The sequence below is a fragment of the Dipodomys spectabilis genome, unplaced genomic scaffold, assembly GCF_019054845.1.
Source record: "Dipodomys spectabilis isolate Male_0828 unplaced genomic scaffold, ASM1905484v1 ptg000036l, whole genome shotgun sequence".
NCBI classification, from domain to species: domain Eukaryota; kingdom Metazoa; phylum Chordata; class Mammalia; order Rodentia; family Heteromyidae; genus Dipodomys; species Dipodomys spectabilis.
Window position 1 is genome coordinate 826,412 of NW_024870713.1, and position 24,727 is coordinate 851,138.

The 24,727-nt window shown below is 38.6% G+C and overlaps 1 protein-coding gene across 2 annotated transcripts in view; it reads left to right on the forward strand.

The window, feature by feature from the left end:
- Adcy10 (adenylate cyclase 10) overlaps positions 1-24,727 on the forward strand; it is a 75,500-nt gene that overhangs the window by 12,669 nt on the left and 38,104 nt on the right. For both annotated transcript variants that reach the window (XM_042677371.1, XM_042677370.1), the window contains exons 7-13: positions 7,714-7,802; positions 9,762-9,953; positions 12,609-12,727; positions 13,052-13,128; positions 16,783-16,972; positions 20,539-20,594; positions 23,008-23,161. In XM_042677371.1, coding sequence (XP_042533305.1) covers positions 7,714-7,802; positions 9,762-9,953; positions 12,609-12,727; positions 13,052-13,128; positions 16,783-16,972; positions 20,539-20,594; positions 23,008-23,161 — 877 coding nt within the window. The remainder of the gene's footprint in view (positions 1-7,713; positions 7,803-9,761; positions 9,954-12,608; positions 12,728-13,051; positions 13,129-16,782; positions 16,973-20,538; positions 20,595-23,007; positions 23,162-24,727) is intronic.

Sequence of the window (24,727 nt, forward strand, 5' to 3'; positions counted from 1 at the left end):
AAACATGACCCATCCATCTGTTGCCTTCAGGAGACCCACCTCTCAGCCAAACATACAAACTCAGAATGAAGGGTTGGAAAAGGATCTACCAATCAAATGCCCCCAGTAAGAAAGCAGGAGTAGCTATTCTGATATCTGACAAAATAAACTTTTCATTAAAATCAATACAAAAAGACAAGGAAGGACACTACATATTAATACAGGGAACAATCCAAGAGGAAGATATTACCATCATCAACTTATATTCCCCAAATATTGGAGCACCCAAATATGTTAAGCAAATACTCTCAAACTTACAGAATAAAATAGATCCCAATATGATAATACTAGGAGACTTTAACACACCACTCTCACCACAGAACAGGTCTACCATACAGAGGATTGGCAAAGAAGCTACCGAATTAAGTGAGGCCATACTCAAGCGAAACCAATTGACATCTACCAAGTATTTCACCCTAAAACAACACAGTACACATTCTTCTCAGCAGCTAATGGAACTTTCTCCAAAATAGACCATATTATAGTTCATGCAAAGAGCTTAAGCAAATACAAGGGGATTGACATAATCTCCTGTATCCTATCCGACCACAGTGGAATCAAGCTAGTTCTCAATAACAAAGCATACCTCAGAAATTACTCAAATACATGGAAATTGAACAGCACACTTCTAAGCAACACCTGTGTAACATAAGAAATTAGAGAAGAAATGAAAAAGTTCCTACAATTCAGTGAAAATGACGACACATCACAAAGAAACTTGTGGGACACAGTGAAAGCAGTCCTGAGGGGCAAATTTATTGCCCTCAGTGCCCACATCAAGAAGATAGAGACAGACCAAGTAAATAATCTCATGTTGCAATTAAAACAGCTAGAAAAACATGAAAAAATGGAAACTAAAGTGACTAGATGGAGCCAGATAATCAAATGAAGAGCAGAAATTAATGAGATAGAGAATAGGAAAATCATAGATAAAATTAATAAAAGAAAAATCTGGTTCTTTGAAAAAATAAATAAAATTGATAGACCTTTGACAAGATTAATTTAAAAAAGAAGAGAGGAAAGCCAAATTAACAAGATCAGGGATGCCACGGTAAAAATCACAACAACTACCCAAGATATCCAAACCTTACAAAGGACTATTTTCAAAAATTATACTCTCTAAAGAAAGAAAATCTGGCAGAAATAGTTGCATTTTTAGAGAAATACAAGTTGCCCCAACTAAGCAAAGAAGTAAATCAATTAAATAAGCCAATATCTTACAACGAGATACAGGAAGCTATCAGAAGTCTTCCAACAGGGAAAAGCCCAGGACCAGATGGATTCACAACAGAATTCTATAAGACTTTAAAGAAGAACTAATACCCATACTCCTCAAGCTCTTCAGAGAAGCAGAGAAGGAAGGAGCTATCCCAAACTCATTCTACGATGCCAATACCTCACTCATCCCCAAACCAGGCAAAGATCCAACCAAAAAAGAGAATTACAGACCAATTTCCTTGATGAACACAGATGCAAAGAGCCTTAACAAAATTCTAGCTAACAGAATCCAGAAACACATTTTAAAAAATCATACACTATGACCAGGTAGGCTTCATCCCAGAGATGCAGGGCTGGTTTAACATACGTAAGTCAATAAATGTAATCCAACACATCAACAGAGCCAAGGTCAAGAATCACATGTTTATCTCCATTGATGCAGAAAAGGCTTTTGATAAAATACAACATTCATTCATGTTTAAAGCTGTGGAGAAAATAGGAATAGAAGGAACATTCCTTAAAATAATAAAAGCCATATATGACAGACCAATAGCCAATATTATACTTAATGGGGAAAAACTTCAACTAATTCTCCTAAAATCAGGAACAAGGTAAGGAGGTCCATTGTCTCCACTACTCTTCAATATAGTCCTGGAACCCTTAGCCAGGGCAATAAGGCAAGAAAAAGACATTAAAGGGATCTGAATAGGGAAAGAAGAATTTAAACTATCACTTTTTGCAGGTGACATGATACTATACCTTCATGATCCCAAAAACTCCATCCCCAAACTCTTAGAAATTATAAATCACTTCGGCAAAAGTTGCAAGATACAAACTCAACCCACAAAAAAATCAATCCCCTTCCTGTACACTGACAATGTACAAGCAGAAAGGGAAATAAAGGAAGCAACCCCATTCACAATAACCCTCCCAAAAATAAAATATTTAGGAATTAACCTAACCAATTTCATGCAGTCCCATTTGTCCAACCTTTCTTTGATTTGTTGTGTTTCCGGGTCTCTATTCAGAAAATTTCTGCCTGTGCCAAGGAGACCTAGGGTTTCTCCTATTCCATCAAGTAATGTTTCAGAGTGTCTGCTTTGACTCCAGGTCTTTGATCCATTTGGAGTTGATTCTGGTGCAGGGTGATATAAGGACCTAGCTTTAGTTTTCTACAATGCCAGCACCATTTACTGAAGAGGCTGTCTTTCTTCCATTCTATTTTTTAGCCCCCTTATCGAAGATTAGATGGCTATAGGTCTGTAGGTTCATTTCTGGGTTTTCAGTTCTATTCCATTGGTCCTGAGGTCTGTTCTTGTGCCAGTACCAAGTTGTTTTGATTACTATGGCTTTATAGTAGAGTTTGAAATTTGGTATTGATATTCCTCCAGCAGTGTTCTTTCTGTTGAGGATCGTTTTTGCTATTCGGGGTCTTTTATTGTTCCATATGAATTTTTGGATTGCCTTTTCTATTTCCTTGAAGAATAAGGTTGGAATTTTGATAGGTATCGCATTAAATTTGTAGATAGCCTTGGGAAGTATTGCCATTTTCACGATGTTGATCTTTCCAATCCAGGAGCATGGGAGTTTTTGCCACTTTCTAAGTTCTGTTTTGATTTCCTGTTTCAAGTTTTTATAGTTTTCATCATAGAGGTCCTTAATTAATTCCTAAGTATTTTATTTTTTGTGGGGCTATTATGAATGGAATTGCTTTCCTAATTTCAGCTACACTTTTCTCATTGTTGACATACAGAAAAGCCATTGATTTTTGAGGGTTAATTTTATACCTGCTACTTTGCCAAGGTTTTGAATCAACTTGAGTAATTTGGGAGTGGAGTCTATGGGATTCTTTAAATACAAGATCATGTCATCTGCAAAGATCTCCCTGACATTTTTAAGGATCCTTTCTTTGGCCTCTATTGATCCTGTGCAGATTACAGTGTGACAGTGGGATGTGCTATTCTGGTCTGGTCTATTTGGGGTTCTAAAGGCTTCTTGTATCTGAAAGGTCCTAATTTTTTGTATGTCTGGGAAGTTCTCTATTAGGATTCTGTTAAATAAGTCTCCTAGACCTTTAGCTTCTGTTTCTATACCCATTAGCTTCTGTCTCCTCTACACCCATTAGCCTTAAATTAGGTCTTCTTGTAGTGTTTGCTAACTGTTGAATCGATCTAGCATATTTCTTGGATTTGTCTTGAATACTTATCTGTCCTTTCTCTATAATGTCTAGGCTAGCTTCAATCCCAGAAATTCAATCTTCTGCATGGTCTAAGACTTTCTACTGTCAAGATTTTCTACTTTTTTATTTGTTTTCCTTCTAATTGGTCAGATTTGATGGCTTCAATTTCTTTGTTAGAGCTTTGTTTAGCTCTTAGATGGACTTCATTAGGTTTTCAGTGCTCAATCTCAAATCCCTTAGTTGAGGGTTATATTTTCATTGGAGTCCCTTTCCTTCTGTTGGAATTCATTCAGGTTTCAGTTTGTGGCCTCTATAGATTCCTCCAGTTTTCTGTTTGTGGATTCCATGAATCCCTCTATTAATATTCAGTTATTCTATCGTGCTCATGCATTTCCTTTATTAATCATTGGTTAGCTCCATCATACTCACACATTGCCCTATCATGCTCACACAGTGTCCTTTGCAAACTTTCAATCTTTTCATTCAGTTTGTTTACCAGTAGTGTTTATAGAGCATTTTGAGAACTCTCCTCTGGATTATTCATTAACTGCTCTGTTGTCTGTTTATCTTGAGTGAGAGATGAGGTTCCTTGATTTGCCATTTTTCTTGTGTTTCTATGGCTTGTTCTGCCCATTTGAGTATGAAAGCAAAAACGATTCCATGCTAGAACACTATTTTAAAGCAAGCATCAACCCAGAGCCCTGTAGTTGCACAAATTTTTTTGACACAGTCAAAATAGTAAAGATACAATGTAGTTCAACAACAAACAACTAGGGATCAATGGACTAAGAAAATCAAAGAAGGAGTCGGGGAACCCAAAATGAATAGGTATAGGGAGATTTGTGGGATGAAAATAAGGTTAGAGGAATGTAGGGAGGGAACAGAAGAGAGGGAAGACAACTAAGACCTAAATTTAGAGAGAGGAAAATGAGAGAAAGAAAGGAAAAGAAACAAAAAGAAAAAGGGGGAAAGAAAATAAATAAATAATTTAAAAATGAAAAACTTAAAAGATTATGTAAGTATAAAGAACTAATACTACAATTAAAGGAACTAAGGTTGAGAAATTGCAATTTAAGTAATTGATGTCTGAATTAAGTACACACACAATGAAGGATAAGACCTAATAATCAAAGATGAGTATGTATCCAGGTTGTCTTTGAACCTCAATCCACAGACTTCAGACCTCAACCTCCCAAATAACTAGGAGTACAGGCATGATCCACTGGCCAGGAACTAATACTTTTTTTAATCCAGAAAGGCTGATATTACATGACTCAGACCCCTACCCATTGGTTCATCTTTCTGATTAACCACAATCCAGAGCCTCTTAGATGTTATATCACAGTTGAAAGGGCCCACCTACCCTGAATAACAAAAGTTTTTCTAACCCTGGAGATTACAGATTTAAAGGTTAATTCCATAGAACCTGGAATAAAGACCTGCTAAATTCTTTGGCATATAATAGGCACTTAACTTTTTTTCTTTTTTGGGGGGGGGTCTAGTCGTGGGGCCTAAACTCTGGGCCTGGGTGCTGTCCCTCAGCTCTTCAGCTCAAGGCTAGCGCTCTACCACTTGAGCCACAGCGCCACTTCCGGCTTTTTTCATTTTGCTTTATGTGGTGCTGAGGAATCAAACCCAGGGCCTCAGGCATGCAAGGCAAGCGCTTTACCACTGAGCCATCTTCCCAGCCCCAGGCACTTAACTCTTTATAAACTTTGCTACCATAAAGGTCCAGGCTTTTGTACTCCTCCCTCTTCCTAAATGCCTGGCTCCTCTCTACTATCTGTTCGATATCATCTCTTCTAAATCTCCAGTTCACAAGAGACTCCAGCCAGAAAAGGCTCTTCCTCCTCCTTTAACATACTACGTTAGGTTTAAAACAAATGTCATGCCAGTCACCTGTGATTCATATCTGTAATCTTAGCTTCTCATGAAGCTGAAACATGAACATGGAAGCTCAAAGTCAGCCTGGGCAGGAAAAGTCCATGAGACTCTTATCTCCATTAACCACAAAAATGCCAAAAGTGGAAGTGTGGCCAGAGTTTTTGTGAGGTTTTTTGAGAATAATAAGTTTTTTTAAAAAACAAACAACTCTGTGACAGTATCCAGGCCCTGTTTTCTAGCCTCAAGACTGGCACACACACACACACACACACACACACACACACACACACACACACACACACACAAATTCACATACAAACAACTAATGCCTTTATGGTGTAGGCATGCTCTCCTCAAGTTGTGTCACAAAATGCAATAACCACTCAAGATGAGTTAAAATTCTGGAGAGTTTTTCTGATTAAAACAGCTCTTGCTTGCTTGGTGTATCTCTGGTCTGAAAACCTGTTAGCTTAGTTAGCCCTACTTCTTTGTTTTTCTATTTACTTTTTCTACACATACATTTGAAAGTTCAATGAGACAGTAATGGCCTCAAGGATAAAAGCAAGTTTCCTAATTACTTTTTATTCTCATACAGTATCTAGCACATCATTTTGAATACATTTAAGTGAGCAAGAAACAATCTCAAAATGCCTTTGAATTTAGGTACTTTTAGGGTCTGTTTTTATTTTATGTGTTGTCTCACATTATCTTGTTCTCCTCTGCTAAAAACTTCTCATCATTTCTATCACCTTATTTTTAATTTATTCAAGATCATTCCTACCATTTATTACCAGTCTATTATAAAGCACAGAACTATCACTACAGGATGGCAACTACAAAGAATATCAAGCCCTACTTCTTTTTCCCAGGGAAAGAAATCAGAAACAACAAATATAGGGTCCTGGGGACTTGTCCATAGTCATTCCGTGAATTGCTATTGTCAAAAGACAATATTACAATGATTCAATTTAAAGATCCTTATTGGCTTCATTTTGTGATTCTAGAAGAGCAAATTCTGTTAAAAAAAAAAAAAAAAGAGTAAATGTTGCAAGCAACAGAACAGATGAGGCTGGTATTATATACAGAAAAAGGCTGAAGGAAGCAGAAAAAAAGAGCAAAAGCAATTGGAGCTGTGGCTCAAATGATATAGTGCCATTCTTGATCAAAAAAGCCAAGAGCACAAGGTCCTGAGTTCAAGCCCCAGTACCAGCACACACACACACACGCACACACACACACACACACACACACACACACACACACACACACACACTTCTCTTCTTATAAATCGCAAAAACAGATTGGTTATTTTACAGTTATCTTTCTTGGAAGTTAGGGGCTGAGAGACAGAACAACAATAGATTGTTTCTGGTGAATATCCTTTCAGATTATCTTTCCAGGTGTAAGGATTAGGTAGAGGGAATTTCATTATTATGCCAATTAAAACTGGCCTATTGAGGAGATTTGACTTTGACTCTATCTTGATTTTTCCAGAACGTCAAATAAACACAGCTGAACCTGGTGGCATAGAACTGTAATTCCAGCACTAAGGGAAACAAAGGAGGAGGCAACAATGCTTGATAAGAAATGTACTCATTACCTTGCCCATGTAATTGTAACCCCTCTGTACGGTATTTTCACAATAAAAAAAAAAAAGAAGCTGAGGCAGGAAGATCTGTACAGACCAATATGACTGCAGAGAAATTTCCAGACTGAGGTTATATAGCTAGACCTAGTATCAAGAACCAAACCAAACCAAAGAGTCAGACAAAAAAAGAATTTAGAGCTTGGTAATTTGACTCCATTTATACTTTTTATATTTTGACTGGTCTGTTGGAACCTAGTGCCAAAGGTCAGTTCAGTTTTTATGCAACAATGCACAGCTAGAAGCCAGTTTCTTGAATCTGATTCATACTGCTCTTAGAATCTATCATGCCCTTCCTTCTAACCCCATCTTCCTCTATTGTTAACCCCTCTTTTGTCCATTCTCATCCATTTGGCAGTAGTTTTGTTTATTCTTTTTACTGTTTTGTGGCACTGAGAATTGAACCCATGGCCTGGCACATGCCAGGCAAGCCCTAAATTACTTGGGCCACTCCCCAAGCCCTTGTCAGTAGTTATAGATCAAGTCCACAGATACAAATCCCAAAGCACTGATTACAGCTAGATCAGGGGTTTAAGCTGAATGTAACTTAATTTTGGGAAAGCTACAATCTGTTCTGAACTCCTCTTTAGGTTTTCTGGGCTCTTTTGACCACTAGATGTCTCAGTGATTCCTGGCTAAACTGTAAGGACCACTGCCCCAGGGCATAGAAAGGAAGAGGTGCTGGTCTCTAGCATGGCTGAGCCAAGACTCCTTCCCTGAGCCTGCCCCTCTTATTCTATCTTCTTAGACATCCTGAGGCTTGCCTGCATGCTGGAGTCTGATCCTAAACTGGAGTTAGCCCTGCAGAAATATGTGATGGAAAACATTTTGAAGCAGGTATTTTCATAATTAAATTTATTGGATTTGGGATTTTCAGGAATCTTTGGACAGCTAACAAGGTTTAAAGTAACAGCAACTAGTAAAATGTTCCTAAATAAAAAGATATTCTATATGTGGAGCTGACATCAAACTTTATTGTTTAGATCAGGATAATATTGAGTATTATAGGGTGGGGACAAGGGTAATGAAGTTCAGTGACATAGTAGTCACCTTGCATATGTAAGATGTAAGGAAGGAAGGGCGGGGGAAGGAGATAAGGAAGGAAGGAAGAAAGCAAGCAAGCAGGGGCATTATTCATTATTACATTGTTAAAACAAGCATAAATTTGACACTGTTACCTTATATGACTGGAATAATTGTAGTAATTTCTAGCACATAACAATACATAAAAATTCCTATATGCCTATATTTCTATGTGCCATGGAGCAGAATGATATCAAGTGGATGGCCATTGGTATACTGTTTCTTTAAGTCCCTTCCATTAGATCTTAAGTTCTGCTATTTCACAATACAGGTAATTAAAATACCTTCTCCCCCTCAAAGCTTTCCATTTTTATTCTCTCCAATCTAGATCCTCAAATATATTAAGCTATGTGAATTGCAACTATTATTAGCAGTCTTTACATGCTAATTACCTTGTTTTATGTGTGTTTTTGACAGTTCTTGGCAAACATTTAGCCCAACTTTATATACGAGAAAGACACTAGAATTTTCCTAGGGTTATAAAATAAGCAGTATTTCTTTTCTTCTTTTTTTTTATTGTGAAAATACTGTACAGAGGGGTTACAATTACATTGGCAAGATAAAGCAGTATATCTTAATCTGAATGAATCTTATAGTTTGGCATAAGCTATATATCCTCCTACCATATGCTTAATAATTTGAGTGTGTTCTCTTTTCCCTGTGCCTCTTATGTGTAGGAGTAGAGAGACATAACTAAAATATATCATCCCAAAGAGGCAGAAGCATGTGGTAGAGGAATGTCGGAATAAAGAGATCTAGAGACCTGCATTTAAATTGCCTACTTTCTCCCCTACATGTCCTTGGGGAAATTGTGTTACTTCTTCAAAATCATAATAATAATAACTATTTCATTTGTGTGAAGTTAGACTGGGAAAGAATATAAAAACATCCCAGAAGGCACCAGGCCCTGAAACTATAAGGTTAAATTACATAATGCTATTCTTTCCTTAAGCTACAAAGAATAAGAGATTTCAAAGTAGTTCTTCCTTTTAGTAAGGACTCCTATTTTTAAAAATTTTTATTTTTGGTGCAGATACTGGGGCTAGAACTCAGGGCTTAGATGTTGTCTCTTTGCTTTTTTGCTCAAGGCTGGCACTCTACCACTTGAGCCACAGCTCCATTTCAATTGGAAATAGGAGTATTGGGGACTTTTCTTGTCTATCTGGCTTTGAACCATGATTCTCAGATCTCAGATAATCAGATTCTCCTGAATAGCTGGAATTACAGGTGTGACCACCAGTGCCCAGGCACTTGTATTGTTTTATGGAAGCTAATAGTTGGGATAATGGAATTAGTTGGGATAATTTTTTGGTTGCCAGACAAAAATTAGCAAGTGCATAAATTCTTACTCATGAAAAAGAGATGTTTTTTGTATTTGCTCAAACTGCAAATAGTTACCAAGGAATGAACCTAGAGCCTTATATAAGCAAACTACCACTAAGCTATATTTCCAGTCCTTTTGTTTGTCTAAGTGGTACTAGGAATTAATGGGAGTAATTTGGATAGCACATTCCATTTCCATCAGCTAAATTTTAGGCAAGTGGGCTCTGCTGTGTTACACCTTACACATTCTGATCACTTCAGCTTTTCCAGAGCCTCAAAAGGCTAGTTTCTTCCCAACAATGATTCTGGGCAAGCAGGTAGATTAATGATGGGGGGAAGAATTCACTGCCAAAGACATATGTCTTAGAAAGCTGCCCTCTGCCTTTGCAGATTGATGACAAACAGCTAGGGGGTTATTTATCTGAGCTTCGGCCAGTGACGATAGTATTTGTGAACCTGATGTTTAAAGAACAAGACAAAGCAGAAGTCATAGGGCCAGCCATCCAGGATGCCTGTGTGCACATCACTTCTGTCCTGAAGGTCTTCCGAGGCCAGATCAACAAAGTCTTCATGTTTGACAAGGTAAATATGAACTCAGAGATAGAAATCTGTCAATTCCTTGGATAATAGCCATACTGGTAAAGCACTGATGAGAGGGAGAGAAGTGACCATTTGAAATTTAACCTAGAAATCTCAAGAAGCTCTTTTTTTCTTGTATAGTAACGGTTTACATGGTGCACGTGGCAAGTACCACCTATCAAGCACTGTCCTCAACATTTTACATACATTAATTCATCTCATCCTCATGACTCAGGGAGGCGCTCCAGCTATTCTCTCCATGCTATTGAAGTGGGTGTAGAGACAGGAGATGTGGATGGAGTTTTACTCATAATCATCCATCAGTAGGTGGCTGGGATTTAAAGCCAGGTTGTTGCCTTTCTGGTCTGGGCTCACCTTGGCATGCCATTGGACACACCAAGCAGTGCAAATATGCATGCTGGTATTCTGAGGCTATGCCCTTCAGTGTTTACACAGACCAAGAATCAGGGCTTTGCCCTTCATGTCAAGGTAGAGCTCAGTGCTTTTAGGATCTAACACTTGCTCAAATTAATAATAATAATAATAAATCAGCAAGTTTATTGAAAGCAAAACTAGAATATAAACTCTCAGTAGAGAGGGGCCCAGGAGCCAGGAGTCCCTGATCAAATTTTTTTTTTAATTTAATTTTATTTTATTTGAGAACATACTGTACAGAGGGGTTACAATTACATGGGCAGGATAATGCGTACATTTCTTACCAAGCATTGCAGCCTCCTCCTTTGTTTACCCTTCACCTCCCTTCCCAGCCTCCCCCCTCCCCCCACGCAATCATACCCCCCCTCCCCCCCACACACCGACATTGTAAAGCTGGTTTTGACATGACATTTTTGTACTTCTCATTGTTGCAACAGGTCCACCTGAATCCTTAAACGACTTGTTTGTCCCCGTCTCCTCCACAAGTTATACTGACATCAAATATAGTGAAAGCAGGGGTTACACTGTGGGGGAGGGACATACAAAGCAACAAAGAAATAATCTTATAAATGCGTTAGAAACACATGCATGAAAGAAACAAAAACATTGAAATACATATTTGAGGGTTCGTTTTCCTAACATCACATTCTCTGACTTTTTCCGCTTGACTCATACCTATACTAGATATTGCAAATAAGGGAAACCATGGGACCTATGTTTCTTTGGGCCTGGCTTACTTCACTTAATATAATTTTTTCCAAGCCTTTCCATTTCCTAACAAATGGGGAAATGTCATTCTTTCTGATGGAGGCATAGAATTCCATTGTGTATATATACCACATTTTCTCTGATCAAATTATTTTTGAAGAGGATAAAAAATTTTAGTAATTTTAGTATTCTTTTGCATTTCACCTGGAATGACGGGTAGACACTCAAAATTTTTAGCCTGTCATGCTTTTCTTAAAAACAACAGCATTGACAGGTCATTTTTTGAGGAGCTGATACTAAGAATGCCAAGCTTTACCATTTAGTCTTTGCTTGGAACAGCTAGCTTTGTGCCAAGAAAACTCCTAGTGGAACCCTCTTTCCTACGAATAATAACTAGTTGAAATACATTTTATTGTTTGCAAAGTCATTTTTAAAATGGATGACACTCATTCTTTTTATTCAAAAATGAAATTTTTAGAAGGTAGATGGCAGCTCCATACTTATATCCATTGATAACCTGAAGTTTAAAAAGTGAAAATTAACTTCTCCAACTTTCCTGAGAAATGACCTGAGAAACAGAATTTATATTTTTCTTTCATTCTCTCCTTTTTCCCTTCATCCTTCCCCCTCTTCCTTTCTCCTTTCCTCTTTTTTCCCTCCTTCCCTTTCTTCCTCCCTCTCTTCCTGTTTCCTTCTCTTCCTTCCATCCCTTTCTTCTCCTCCTCTCTTCTTTCTCTCCTTTTTTCCTTACATCCTCCCTTCCAATCTTTTTCAGGTGCTAGGGATTCTACCTAGGACTTCATGCATACTGAACATGTACTGTACCACTCATCTCCATCTGAAGACAGAAATTCTGGAATTTTTTTTGTTATTATTTTGGTTTTTCTGTGGGGGTAGTACTAGGGCTTGATCTCTGGGTCTTGAGCTGCTACTGGGCAGTTTGATCACAGAATTGTTAATTCCAGAGCTGGGAATGTTTCCACTACTTTGTGCTGCTTTAGACTTCTTACCATGGAGCATAAGACTTTGGTCTCTTTGGTCCTGCCCTTTAAGAAAGCTTAAGCTCAAGCCCTAATATTAATGATGCACCATAAGTTATATAAACTTTATTGAAATAAATTGCTGGGCACCTGTGGCTCATGCCTGTAATCCTACCTACTCAGAAGGCTGAGCTCTAGGGATCATGATTCAAAGCCAGCCTGGGCAGGGTAGTCTATGAGACTCTTATTGCCAATTAAGCACCAAATAATGAGAAGCAGAGCTATAGCTCAAGTGGTAAGTGCTAGTCTTGAACACAAAAGCTCAGGGACAGTTATCCAGGCCCTGAGTTCAAGCCCCATGACCAACACAAACACACACACATACACACACACACTTACTGAAAATAAAATAGATGTGAAAGACGTCATGATGACATCTGATTCAAAAAGTGACAATTGATGTGGCCCAGTGTCTCCAGCTCATCCAGTTGGAGGCTCAGGTCCCCTAGCTGTATTTGCCCGCTCTCTCTTACAGGGCTGCTCCTTTCTCTGCGTCTTTGGTTTCCCTGGGGAAAAGGCACCTGATGAGGTCACTCATGCTTTGGAGAGTGCTGTGGATATATTTGACTTCTGCTCTCAGGTCCACAAGATCCAGTGAGTGTTGGCTGTGATCCCACACAATGGTTTCTGGCCCTTTTATAGAAATAGCAGATGGAGCGCAGAGAACAGAAAAGAAGGAAAAGAATTAAGGACTTGGTTCTGTGCCTCAAACTTGTCCCCCCTTCACATCATGTCCCTCCTTCCATTTCATGTGCCATTACCTTAAACTGGTTTCAAAGAGTAGAAGAATCACTTGTTGAAAATCTTTTCCCTCACCTCCCTAACCTCTTCCTCATTCCCCCACTCTGATCACGTTCTCTGTGTTTTAAATACTTATTTTCTTCCTTTGTTTCCCCACAACTCTCTCCCTGGTGTCAGTACCGTCTCCATCGGCGTGGCCAGCGGGATTGTCTTCTGTGGGATCGTTGGACACACTGTGAGACATGAGTACACAGGTGCGCAGAACCAGCTTAGCTCCTCTTTTCTAGCATCAAAATCAGTGCTTACCACTGAGCTTTGGGATATAGGGGTAATTCAGAAATGACTGAGATACAGGCCCAGTCCACATAGCTTTGTCTATGGAGAGCTTGGTGCTTGCAAAGTGTACATTTCTGGAGATGTTCCTGGAAGCCTCCACCAAAGGGCTTGGGCTTCATAGTTCCCAACAGGCCAGATGGACTGGATAATCTGATTGGCCAGGGGTGGTGAAGAAAAGAGATTTATTCAGTATAGCCACATCTAGAAGAAATAGGGGAAGTTGCTTTCCAAGCTCTATCTTCAAGGTACTGCTAATGGATTCAGATTACATAAAGGAAGGACTAGGGCAGGGATAAAAAGTATATGTACTATAACCACTATCAGCTAGTGATCTGCTTGATCATTATCCCAGCCCTAGTTTTGCAAAGACCTGGTGGTACCAGGGAAAAATGATTATTGCTTAGGGATGGGATTGGGAGGCAATTTTGGTTCTTGTCATGAGATGACCTACAAGGCTCACCATTCTTGGAGTTAGAGATAAGGGAAGAAGAAATTAATCAAAGAGAAAGAACAAGTGAGAGAGACAAAATGGAGTTTGTTAGGACAGTGGTTGATGCTTTAGACTTTTTGTTATAATGACAAAATAACTCACAGAAATCCATTTTAGAAAGAGGAAAGATTTACTTTGGCTCATGGTTGCAGAGGTTTCAGTCCATGGTCACTTGGCTCTGTTGTTTCTGGGCCTTGCATGGTGAGACACAGCATTGTGGTGAGGAGTATGTGGTGGGGAAAAATGGCTCAACTAAGGACAGGAAGCAGAGAGCAAAAGAGGTGAACCATGGAATGAAATGCACTCCCAGTGACCTTCATCCTCCAAACAGGTCCCCACATTCCACAGTTCCACCACTAACCATCATATTATGAATATAAGGGATAAATAATTGGTTAATATTTAATAATTTTATGTTAATAATTGATTGATTAATAATTGATTGACTAATAATTGATTAATCACTTCCAAAAGTCAGCTGCTTATTAACCAAGTCCCTAAAACATGAATCAGTGGGGGACATTTCATATTCAACAACAATTCAGTTCTCTTAAATTCCCAGGTTTAAAGGTACCCCTATTACGGAGGTGCTCAATTCTCATGGAATTCAAAGGTTGTTGCAATAATTTCCTGTTAACATTAAATATTTACTTCTGCTCATTCCTAAAATAGGTTAGGAATGCTTCTTTAAAACTATGAGTATTGATATTTCTGAAAAATAATTCTACTCTCAAAGGAATAGCAACAAGTAGGTATAATCTTCTGCTTCATCCTGTTAGGGTTCAAGATGTTCAACAATAATATTTCTAAAATATTGACTACATTTGACACACTGGAATAATTATTTTAGTGATGTATGGGATGTTTCAGATGTTCCTTAGTCCTTTGGATGCAATATTGAATATTAGGATGCTGTGACAGGGTGCCACAAATGAACCACAAAGAGTAGGAAGATAACAAGGAATGATTTTATAGCAAAGCTAAGTTATATCTTGGGCAGTTTGGATAAAGGTCAACTGTCAAAAAGTTGTTGGGTCTGGGGTTTTATTATCCAACCAGATGGGATTATTTTGTGATAAGAAATTGAGCCCTTCACTTTGGGATCAATTGGCAATTGTTCGGTGACTGCCCAGGTATGGAAGTTATATATGTCTGGGCTTTTGAGAAGGTAAAGGTGGGTACCTGTGCTTTTTATCCTCTTTGCCCTTCCCGGTTTAGCCTGGCCAGTGGAAAGTCATGAAGCATCATTTTGCTCTCAAGATACAGGCACAAATTTGATATGAAGAGTATGCTTTGAAGGAGAATATATAGTCATTGGTCCAAGGTGTGGGCCATCAGTGAAGGGGAATAGAATCTTATTGCCTCAGGCATTTTAAATTCCTATTCCTGTCTACCTATGTGCCTACTCTTAACAATTGTGTCTGAAATCATGCAATGTCTGAGATTTTCTTCCAAGCAATTTGGGTTGGAGAATAGATGGGAGGGAGGATGGAGGTGGGATATGTCATAGGTTACCATTGTGCTCTAATGTGGTATGAAAAATTCCCACAATAAGCAATAAGTTTGTCAAAGGCTAATATTACAACAATGGATAGCCCTTCCATAAGATAAAGTAAATGTTTCAAAGAGTAGACAGAGAAAAGACCAAAGATAGCCAAGCCAAAGAACAACAACATCAACAACAAAAATCGATTATTTCCAAGTTAGATTCCTTGTAAGGCCAAGACTAACAAAAGGAAAATCACTGATTGATTATTTGAGATTACCGTTCTTTGTATAAGGATTAAGGCAGAGAGAACTTCATTACTGTGCCAATTAAAACTATCCTGACTTGGAAATAGGTTGGTATCCTCCCTGACTTTTCTGAAGATGAGATGACAACTTAGTTTCATTACATTCAACTTTAGCATGGGTGATTTCATTTTGATTTTTTACTCATACTCCTTAGAACCCAGTATAGAAGCCTAGTCCAAAACAATGGCCTTCTGTTCTTTTTATTTATCAAGTTTTAAAAAGAATACTTTGGCTGGAGGAGAGGGGTATATCTCAGTGATATAGTGCTTGCTTAGAAAAGAGAAAAGCTTAGTCACAGGAATAGTATTGAAGTATAACACTTCATACTTAGTAGTAATATTGAGAGCTTAACAGAAATGCAGGCTCAGTGGTAGAGTGCTTGCCTTGTATGCATGAGGCCCTGGGTTCAATTCCTCTGCACCACATCAGTAGAAAAAGCTGGAAGTGGTGCTATGGCTCAAGTGGTAGAGCATTAGCCTTGAGCTGCAGTGCTGAGAGACAGCGTCCAGGCCCAGAGTTCAAGCCTCATTACTGACAAAAAAAATGCAGCACGGTTCAAAGCTATAATTCACATTAACCTATTAATATTCATAAACTACCCTCTGAGATAGGTAGTATTGCCATCCTCATTTATAGACTAGGGAGCCGAGGTAGACTAATAAACTAATTTATATAGTAGTTAGAAGCAGAGCTGGGGTTTGATCCTGTCCACTGGAGTCTTACTCCAGAGTCTGTGAACAATGGGATATTGTCCCTTAAAATTTCCTAGGTCAATCCTCCATACACATTCCTTTCAAGTCCCATTGTCATCCTCTTGAGAAATCACCAAATGAAGGTTCATTCAGCATGTACACATAATCTTTTTTTTTTTTTTTGGTTAGTTGTGGGCTTGAACTCAGAGCCTAGGTACTATCCCTGAGCTTTTACTCAAGGCTATCACTCTACCATTTGGAGACAGAGCTCTACTTGCAGTTTTTGAGTTATTATTAATTGGAAATAAGGGTCTCACAGGCTCTTTTCTGCCTGGGCTGGCTTTGAACTGCAATCCTCAGATCTCAGCCTCCTGAGTAGCTAAGAATATAGGCATGTAATCTAGCAAATGCCACCAACATCTGGCAAATATTTTTTAAAATAAATATTGGCTGACTATGGGTAGTAGAGACCAAACTTAAGTGTCACTTCTGAGGGATAAAATAAAGATCAAAATGTCATTTGGGGAGTATCCTCAGTTTACCAGCTTCCCCTGTCTCCCACCCCCATTCTTTGACTTTTCTCTTTCCTATTATAGTCATTGGTCAAAAAGTCAACATAGCTGCCAGAATGATGATGTACTACCCCGGAATCGTGACCTGTGACTCTGTCACCTACAATGGCAGCAACCTACCGGCCTACTTTTTTAAAGAGCTTCCAAAGAAAGTTATGAAAGGTGTTGGGGATTCTGGACCAATTTATCAGTGTTTGGGCCTTAATGAGAAAGTGTGAGTATGGATATTGGTTTTGCAGTCTTTTCTAGGAAACAAGTGGGAATTGTGATAGCAAAGCAACTGGTCACCCATTCAAGCATCTACACTATTCTGTGAAGCTACTATATAGTATGTGAAAAAGCCAAGTCTTCCTTTAGGGCTGATAAGCTGAAGAGGACTCTTAAAGGGTTATATGAACAGAACAGAGAATTCCCCAACTTATATCTATTTACATCCAGATAGACCCAATCTCCATCCAATATCTACTGATTATGCCAACAGTATGCCCAAGCATTGATAGGGTTAAAAGAAAAATTTCCCCATTTCTAGGTGTATACTGAAATACACTTCTTAAAAGCCTAGCTTAGATATACAGATGTCACTTTAGAGCTTAGAATCCTTCTGTTATTTTGTTTTCTGGCACTAGAGTTTGAACTTGGGGCCTCTTCTCTACTTGGCTTTTTCACTCAAGGCTGAGGCTCTATCACTTGAGCCATAACTCCAGTTCTGGGTTTTTGCAGGTTTATTGAAGATAAGAGTCCCTTAGGCTTTGTCTGCCATGACTGGCTTTGAACCAAGATCCTCAAATCTCAGCTTCCTAAGTAGTTAGGATGAGCACCAGCATCCAGAGCTTCCATAGTTTTTTTCTATTTTATTTTAGTGTGTGTGTGTGCGTGTGTGTGTGTGTGTGTGTGTGTGTGTGTGTGTGTGTGTGTGTGCTGGTCCTGGGTCTTGAATTTAGGACCTGAGTGCTGTCCTTGAGCTTTTTTTAACTCAAGGCTAGCACTCTCTTCACACAGTTCCCCTCCCTCCCTCCTCTCTACCTCCCTCTCTCCCTCCTTCCTTCCTACCTTCCTTCCTTCCTTCCTTCCTTCCTTTCCTTCTTTCTTTTTCTCTTTTATTGGCAGTTAATTGGAGATAAGAGTCTCATGGATTTTCCTACCCCAGCTGGGTTCAGACTACAACCCTCAAATTTCAGCCTCCCAAGTAACTGGAAGTATAGGTATAAGCCTTTGGGGGTGGGACTCAAATTCTTTTTTTAATAACATTCAAATTTTTTACAAGGTAGCCTTTCCAACTCCATCTCCCCTCTACTCAGGGGAGACTTGTCCTCACCCAGCATACTCCAGTCAGTCAATTTTTGAAATCCAGCCCAAGAATCTAATCCTTTTAAGAATGGCTCTGGACTCCATCTTAGACAGTATAGCCTGGGCGGCTTCTATTAGAGAATTCAGCACCCTATATCACAATTATTTTGTCCTAGGGAAATCAGTACCAAGCCCAGGGCCTCACACATCCTAATTACCCACCTACTACAGAGCTGTACTCCCAGCCTCTGTATCCCAACTATTGACCTTGATATGCTTTTTCCTTACTACACTGTGAGCTCTTTGAGGAGGATATAAATTACTTTTTCTTCACTCTTTAGCACATTTTGTAAACCCTTAATGATGAATAAATGAAGGGCTGTGTGAATGAAGATGAAAGTAGAAAATTGTTACCCTATTAGCAAGCTAGAATCTAGGTCTGAAAAGGGTTAGATAACGAACCAGGGCTACAGTTAGTAGTTCAGAGAGCCTTTACTGTTTACCTGACTGGGCATACATAGGGCATCATAATAGCCAATTGACTGAGTGAATGGATGGATGATAATTTTGAGTGAGCATTTAAATCTTAGGCATTTATCTTCCTTCCTTCTTCAGATTGACTATATGAGGTAGAAACTATTAATATGACTATTTAATAAATTTTAAAACTAAGGCTCAGAGATATAAAATGATTTTTAATAGTCATATCCCTAATAAGCTGTGGAGCCAAGACTCAAACTCCCACAATAATGTAGTATTACAGACAACCATAAACCTTTGTGGTATAAAACAATAAATAAGGGCTAGAAACGGTGGCATACATCTTTAATCACAGCCACCTAGGAAGCTGTTGTGATCTGAGGCTAGCCCCTGGCAAAACTCAAGACTCTATCTGAAAAATAACTAAAGCACAAAAAGATGTAAAGGTGTGGTTCAAATGTAAAAGTGTGCCTTAGAAGTAAGAAGCTCTGAGTTTAAACCTCAGTTCCACATGCAAACAAAACCCTTTTTCCAACAAATATATGGGATACAATTGAATTTAACTGGATTTGGATTATTTCACCTTGGTTTTATTCATGAGTCTCATAGTCAGCATGTTATTTGCTGAGCCAAGACAGCATGAGCTAACTAGGCAGTTTGGCTGAAATAGCTAGGGAAATTTGATTCTGTGTATCTCATCCTCCATTAAGTATGTTGCCATGGCAACATCAGAAGAGTAAGAGAGAGCTGGTCCAATGCACAAGAAATTTTCTTTCTTTCTTTTTTTTTTGGTCCAGTTGTGGGGCCTGAACTCTGGGCCTGGGCGCTATCCCTCAGCTCAAGGCTAGCTCTCTACCACTTGAGCCACAGCCCCACTTCTGGCTTTTTTTCTTTTTGCTTATGTGGTGCTGAGGAATCGAACTCAAGGCCTCAGGCATGCAAGGCAAGCGCTCTACCACTGAGCCACCTTCCCAGCCCTGCACAAGAAATTTTCAAGCCATCTTTTATATCTTGTGTCTTTTGGGGTCCTGGATAAAACATTCACAAGGCTGGGATCAGGGCAGGAGAGTACTGCCGAGTAGGCACCAAAGGCACAGATACAAGTTGGGTGAATTAGTGGGGCTGTTTCTACAGTCAGTTAACTACAAAAGCCCAGGACTAATCTGATCCAAAAATCCTCACTCTTTATGACTCTGCGTGCGTGTGTGTGTGTGTGTGTGTGTGTGTGTGTGTGTGTGTGTGTGTGTGTGTGTGTGTGTGTGTGTGTGTGTGCTATCTCTGCAGAAAGAAGTGAAGAAAAATTAATTTCTGGGTACTGGTGGTTCATATCTGTGATCCTAGCTACTTAGGAAGCTGAGATCTGAGGATTGCGGTTAGCAGCCAGCCCTAGCAGAAAAAAAAGCCAGAAATGGAGGAGTGGCTCAAGTGGTAGAGCACCAGCCTTGAGCAAGAAAGTCAAGCGAGAGCACAAGACCCTGAGTTCAAGCCCTAGTAATGGAACAAACAGAAAAGTGTAGAAATACGCGTACAAACATGAACAGGGCTTGGTTCCTTCTGGGAACATTGACAGCACATACAAAGTTACTTTCATGGAAGATTGTGATATGTACTGCAAGCGAGGAATAGCAAAGTTATATGGTGGTACAGAGGAGTGCTTGGTTCTAAGGGGCTCCTTCAGGAGATGGCTAATGCAGTGGGCAAGTGTATACACTCCGGCCTAGATTTAAGCACTGTCACCACTATCCATGAGAAAAAAGGGATCTCTTCTACCCATGCACACTCTTAAACAATTACTGAATAGTGTCAGGTGCCACAGTAACAGCTGCATGCTGTTTAGGCTTTATTAACCAAGCAGACCTTGTCCTCCTCTCTCCTCTGACACTGGCAACCCATGAGTCAAGGGACAAACTCTTGTTAGATACTGAAAAGGAGCTTTCTGAGGACTAAGAACTAGTCAGTCTTGCTCTTAATATTTTCCTATTTTAAACCTAACATGTTTTTCTTTTTTTTCAGCATGTTTGGTATGGCGTATCTCATCTGCAACAGAAATGAAGGTTACCCTTTGCTGGGTAAGTAGTGAGTTTTGATTCCACCAGCGGGGAGGTAAAAATCAAGCTCAAAAACTTTCCTTTAATGCAATAGCCATAAACACATTGCCAGAAGTTGGCAGTATGTGAATTACCCTTCTAATAAAAGAGCTCCTGTAAATAAAACTGTAATAACATAGATAACAAAATTATAATGTATGAACACTGTTTTTCTTAAAATCAAAGGCTTATAACAATCCCAGATATTAAGATCTTGCTTAGATAGAAATAACATACATACATTTAAAGATAAATTGACTTAAACTCATTTCATTTGTTTGTTCATTATTTATTTATTTATGGAGATGCTAAGGTTTGAACTCAAGGCCTCAGAATTGCTAGGCAGGTGCTGAGCCATGTTTCCAGCCTTTAAAATTCACTTAACATTCCAATGAACAAGTCTCATAGAACTGAAAGTCTAAATACATTTTTTTGAAAGGGAATGTTTTGAGTGGGGCCTGGTAGCTCACATCTGTAATTTCAGTTTCTTAGAAAGTTAAGATAGAATGAGGCTCCTCACCCCAAAAAAGTTAGTGACCCTTACCTCAAAGAACAAGCCAGGAATGATAGTGTACATCTGTAATTCACAGCTTCTTTGGAAATGGAGGTGGTAAAATCACTGTTCAAGGCAAGTTCTAAGGTAAAATGTGCAAGACCCTATCTAAAAAGCAACTAAAGAAGGAGAAGGGGAAGGGGAAGGAGAAGGAGAAGAGAAAGGGAAAGGGAAAGGGAAAAGGGAAAAGGGAAAGTGAAGGGGGAGGAGAGGGGAGGGAAGGGAAGGGAGTAATATTTTACTCAAAAAAAGCAATATAGTCTACAATATAGTCTACAATATAGTCTACAATATAGTCTACAAAGTAGTTTTCACTAAATCATACCCAGAGCACACAGGCTCAGTTTCTAAAATGATGCTGGTTTTCAACAAAAACATTAGTTAATACCTGAGTGTATATGGGCTCTATCCATGATTGGCCCTCCATAGCCCTATATCGAGCAAAAAAGGTGCAATTGGTCTATAAGAGCCCCCAGCTCTTTGACAGAAGTTGTTCACTACTTTGAAATCAGCTCCTTCCTGTCTACTCAGGGTTCAAAGATTAAGAACTAACCTTCAGACTTAAGGTAGGACATCCTGTTTATGTATTTTAAAAAACACAAAAATAATAGTGACCAGGTTGTAACCCATAGTTACAGTTGTTCCTTACTATATCAGGGTTCACTTATTGAGGCTTCACTGTATTGCAGGTTTAAATATATATATATATATATGAATATATATGTACATGTATGTATATATGTATATATATATATCTGATTCTGTATCACAGAGTTTTCGCTATATCATGGGATTTTGCAGTGTAGGTATTTATATAATATTTATGATTTTAATTATTTTTGCCTAAAAAATTTAAAACTATATGAAAAATATAAAAATGGTAATTCAGGTTAATAAGAGAGCAGGAAAGGTTTATAGAAAAGTGGGAAGGGTTTATAGGAAAGTGGGAAGGGTTTGTAAAGTCTTAAATATATATATATATATAATAAAATAAATATAAAACTGCCATTTCACGGATTTTCACCTAACACCATGGTCTCTGGAACATAACTCCCATGATAGGTGAAGGATTTCTTATTCTGTTCTTTTTATTTTCTAAGTTTTCTACGGTGACTATGTGTTAGTTTCATAATCAGGAAAATATTTATATTATTCATAATCAGGAAAATAATTTATCATAAGGTTGCCCTTATGATAAAAACAATCTAAACATGATTTTTTTCTTTTCTAAACATGATTTTTTGAGGGTAAATTGGATTTTCTTGTCAACAATAATATATCTAGTACCTGAGACAAATACAGTTTTCACTCATAAAAGACAGATTTTCTTCATCATAGATTTGGAATAAAAAAATTAATCCTAGCCAGGTGCCAGTGGCTCACACCAGAATTCCTAATTATTCAGAAAGCTGAGATAGGAGGGTTGATGTTTGAAGCCCAGTCCTAGACAGACAAATCTGAGAGACCTTATCTTCAATTAACCAGTAAAAAATCAGAAGTGACGGTGTGGCTCAAGTGGTAGAGTACCAGCCTTAAGCAGAAAAACTGAAGAAAAGAACAAGGCACCTAATTTCAAGCCCCAGTACCAGCGCTAAATAAATAAATAAGCTCTAACTTTAATAAATTTGCATTCTAATATAATAATCTACTGATTATTTACAATGTATTGTAAGAAAAGAGAACAGAAAACAAGCGTTAGGTTTAAAAAATCTTGGCTTAATTCCATGTTTTACATCCTCAGTAAATCTCAATATTCTATATTATATTGAAATGAAATTTTAATGAGCATTGTTAAGAATATTTTCATGTTGATGAGTTCCTTTTTTAAAAAAAAATTAACAGGACGTGAAAAAGAGATCAAGTACTTCATGTGTACAATGAAGGAATTTTTGATATCTAACTGCAGCCAAATCTTAATGTATGAGGGTATATCTGGATGTGGGAAAAGCCAAATACTTGTGGAAATTGAATATCTAGCCCAAGGTGAGAACCACAGGTAAGTGTATTGAAATTATTCTTTCTTGTGAACTCAGAATCCCAAAATCACCTTAAAAGTTTCCATTATGTTGATGTTTTTCTCCTTTACATAACTTTTTGTAAATAATCACAATCTATAATTGTTGAGTGTCCTGACCTTTGTGCTGAATAGTTCACCATTTTTAATTAAGTGAAAGAGAACCTAGACTGAACCCTCGAAGTCCTGATTTAATGCCAAGTGGTGCTTGGATATTGTTAAACTATCTAAACAATTCTAATATGCAAGCGTGTTCAGAACAAAATTTACATGGATGTTGCAATCAAGAGTGGGTTTGGGCTTGCAGAAGAGACACAAGTTTATCCAGCCAGCTGACAGGGAATTGAACCATTTAGTCCTGAGAGCAAAGTAGAGAGTGACAAGCCTCTGGATTTTTCTCTGAAGGCAGAGCTAATGTACATTCCGCATGTTTATTTTCATATATAAGGAATGTTATAACATCACCTAAAAGCTACAAGAGGAACACAAATCTTGTATTTGTTTAAGCTTATTTCTATCATCTTTAATGTCAAGCCTGAGAAAGACTTATTTCAAAATATCAAATTGTGGAAGAAGGCCAGGCACCAGTGGCTCACGCCTATAATCCTAGTTACTCAGAAGGCAGAGATTGGAGGATCACACTTCAAAGCCAGTCCTGGCAGGAAAAGCCATGAAACTCTTATCTCCAATAAACCTCCAGAAATCTCAAAGAGCTGCTCTCACTCAAATGGTAGATTGCTAGCCTTGAGTTGAAGAGCTGAGGGATAGTGCTCAGGCCCAGAGTTCAAGCCCCATGATCAACAATAAAACAAACAAACAAACAAAATCAAACTGCAGAAGAGATCGTTCATTCATTTATTAAATTACCACTATGTTGCAGGAACTGTGAAGTGTTGTATTTAGTCACCAGAGCTGCTACTAAAAATCCCATAAACTAGGTGCCTTAATCAATGGAATTTATTTTTTGCAGTGGTCCTAGGTTTTCATTTGCTAGGCAGGTGCACTACCACAACTTCAACGTTTTTTGCTTTTCTTATTTTTGAGATAGAGTCTCACTTTTTATCCCAGTAAACCTAGACCACAATCTTCTTATTTAAGCTTCCTGTGTAACTGGAATGACAGGCAAGCTCTGCTACACCAGCTTTTCATTGGTTGCGATGTAATTTCCCATATTTTGCCTATTTTTGGCCTCTTGAACCACAATCCTTTCATTCTCTGTCCCTGAGTAGCTAGGATTATAAGCATGAGCCACAGTGCCTAGCCTTCCAACAGAAAGTTTGTGCCTCAAACCGGGTGCCGGTGGCTCATGCCTGTTAGCCTAGCTACTCAGGAGGCTGAGATCTGAGGATCGTAGGCAGTCAGCCCGGGCAGGAAAGTCCGTGAGACTCTTATTTCCAATAAACCTCTAGAAAACCGGACGTGGCACTGTGGCTCAAGCGGTAGAGCGCGAGTGCAGGGACAGTGCCCAAGCCCAGAGTTCAAGCCCAAGGACCGACCAAGAAAAAAAAAAAGAAGAAAAGGTTTGTGCCTCATATTTTGTGAGATCCA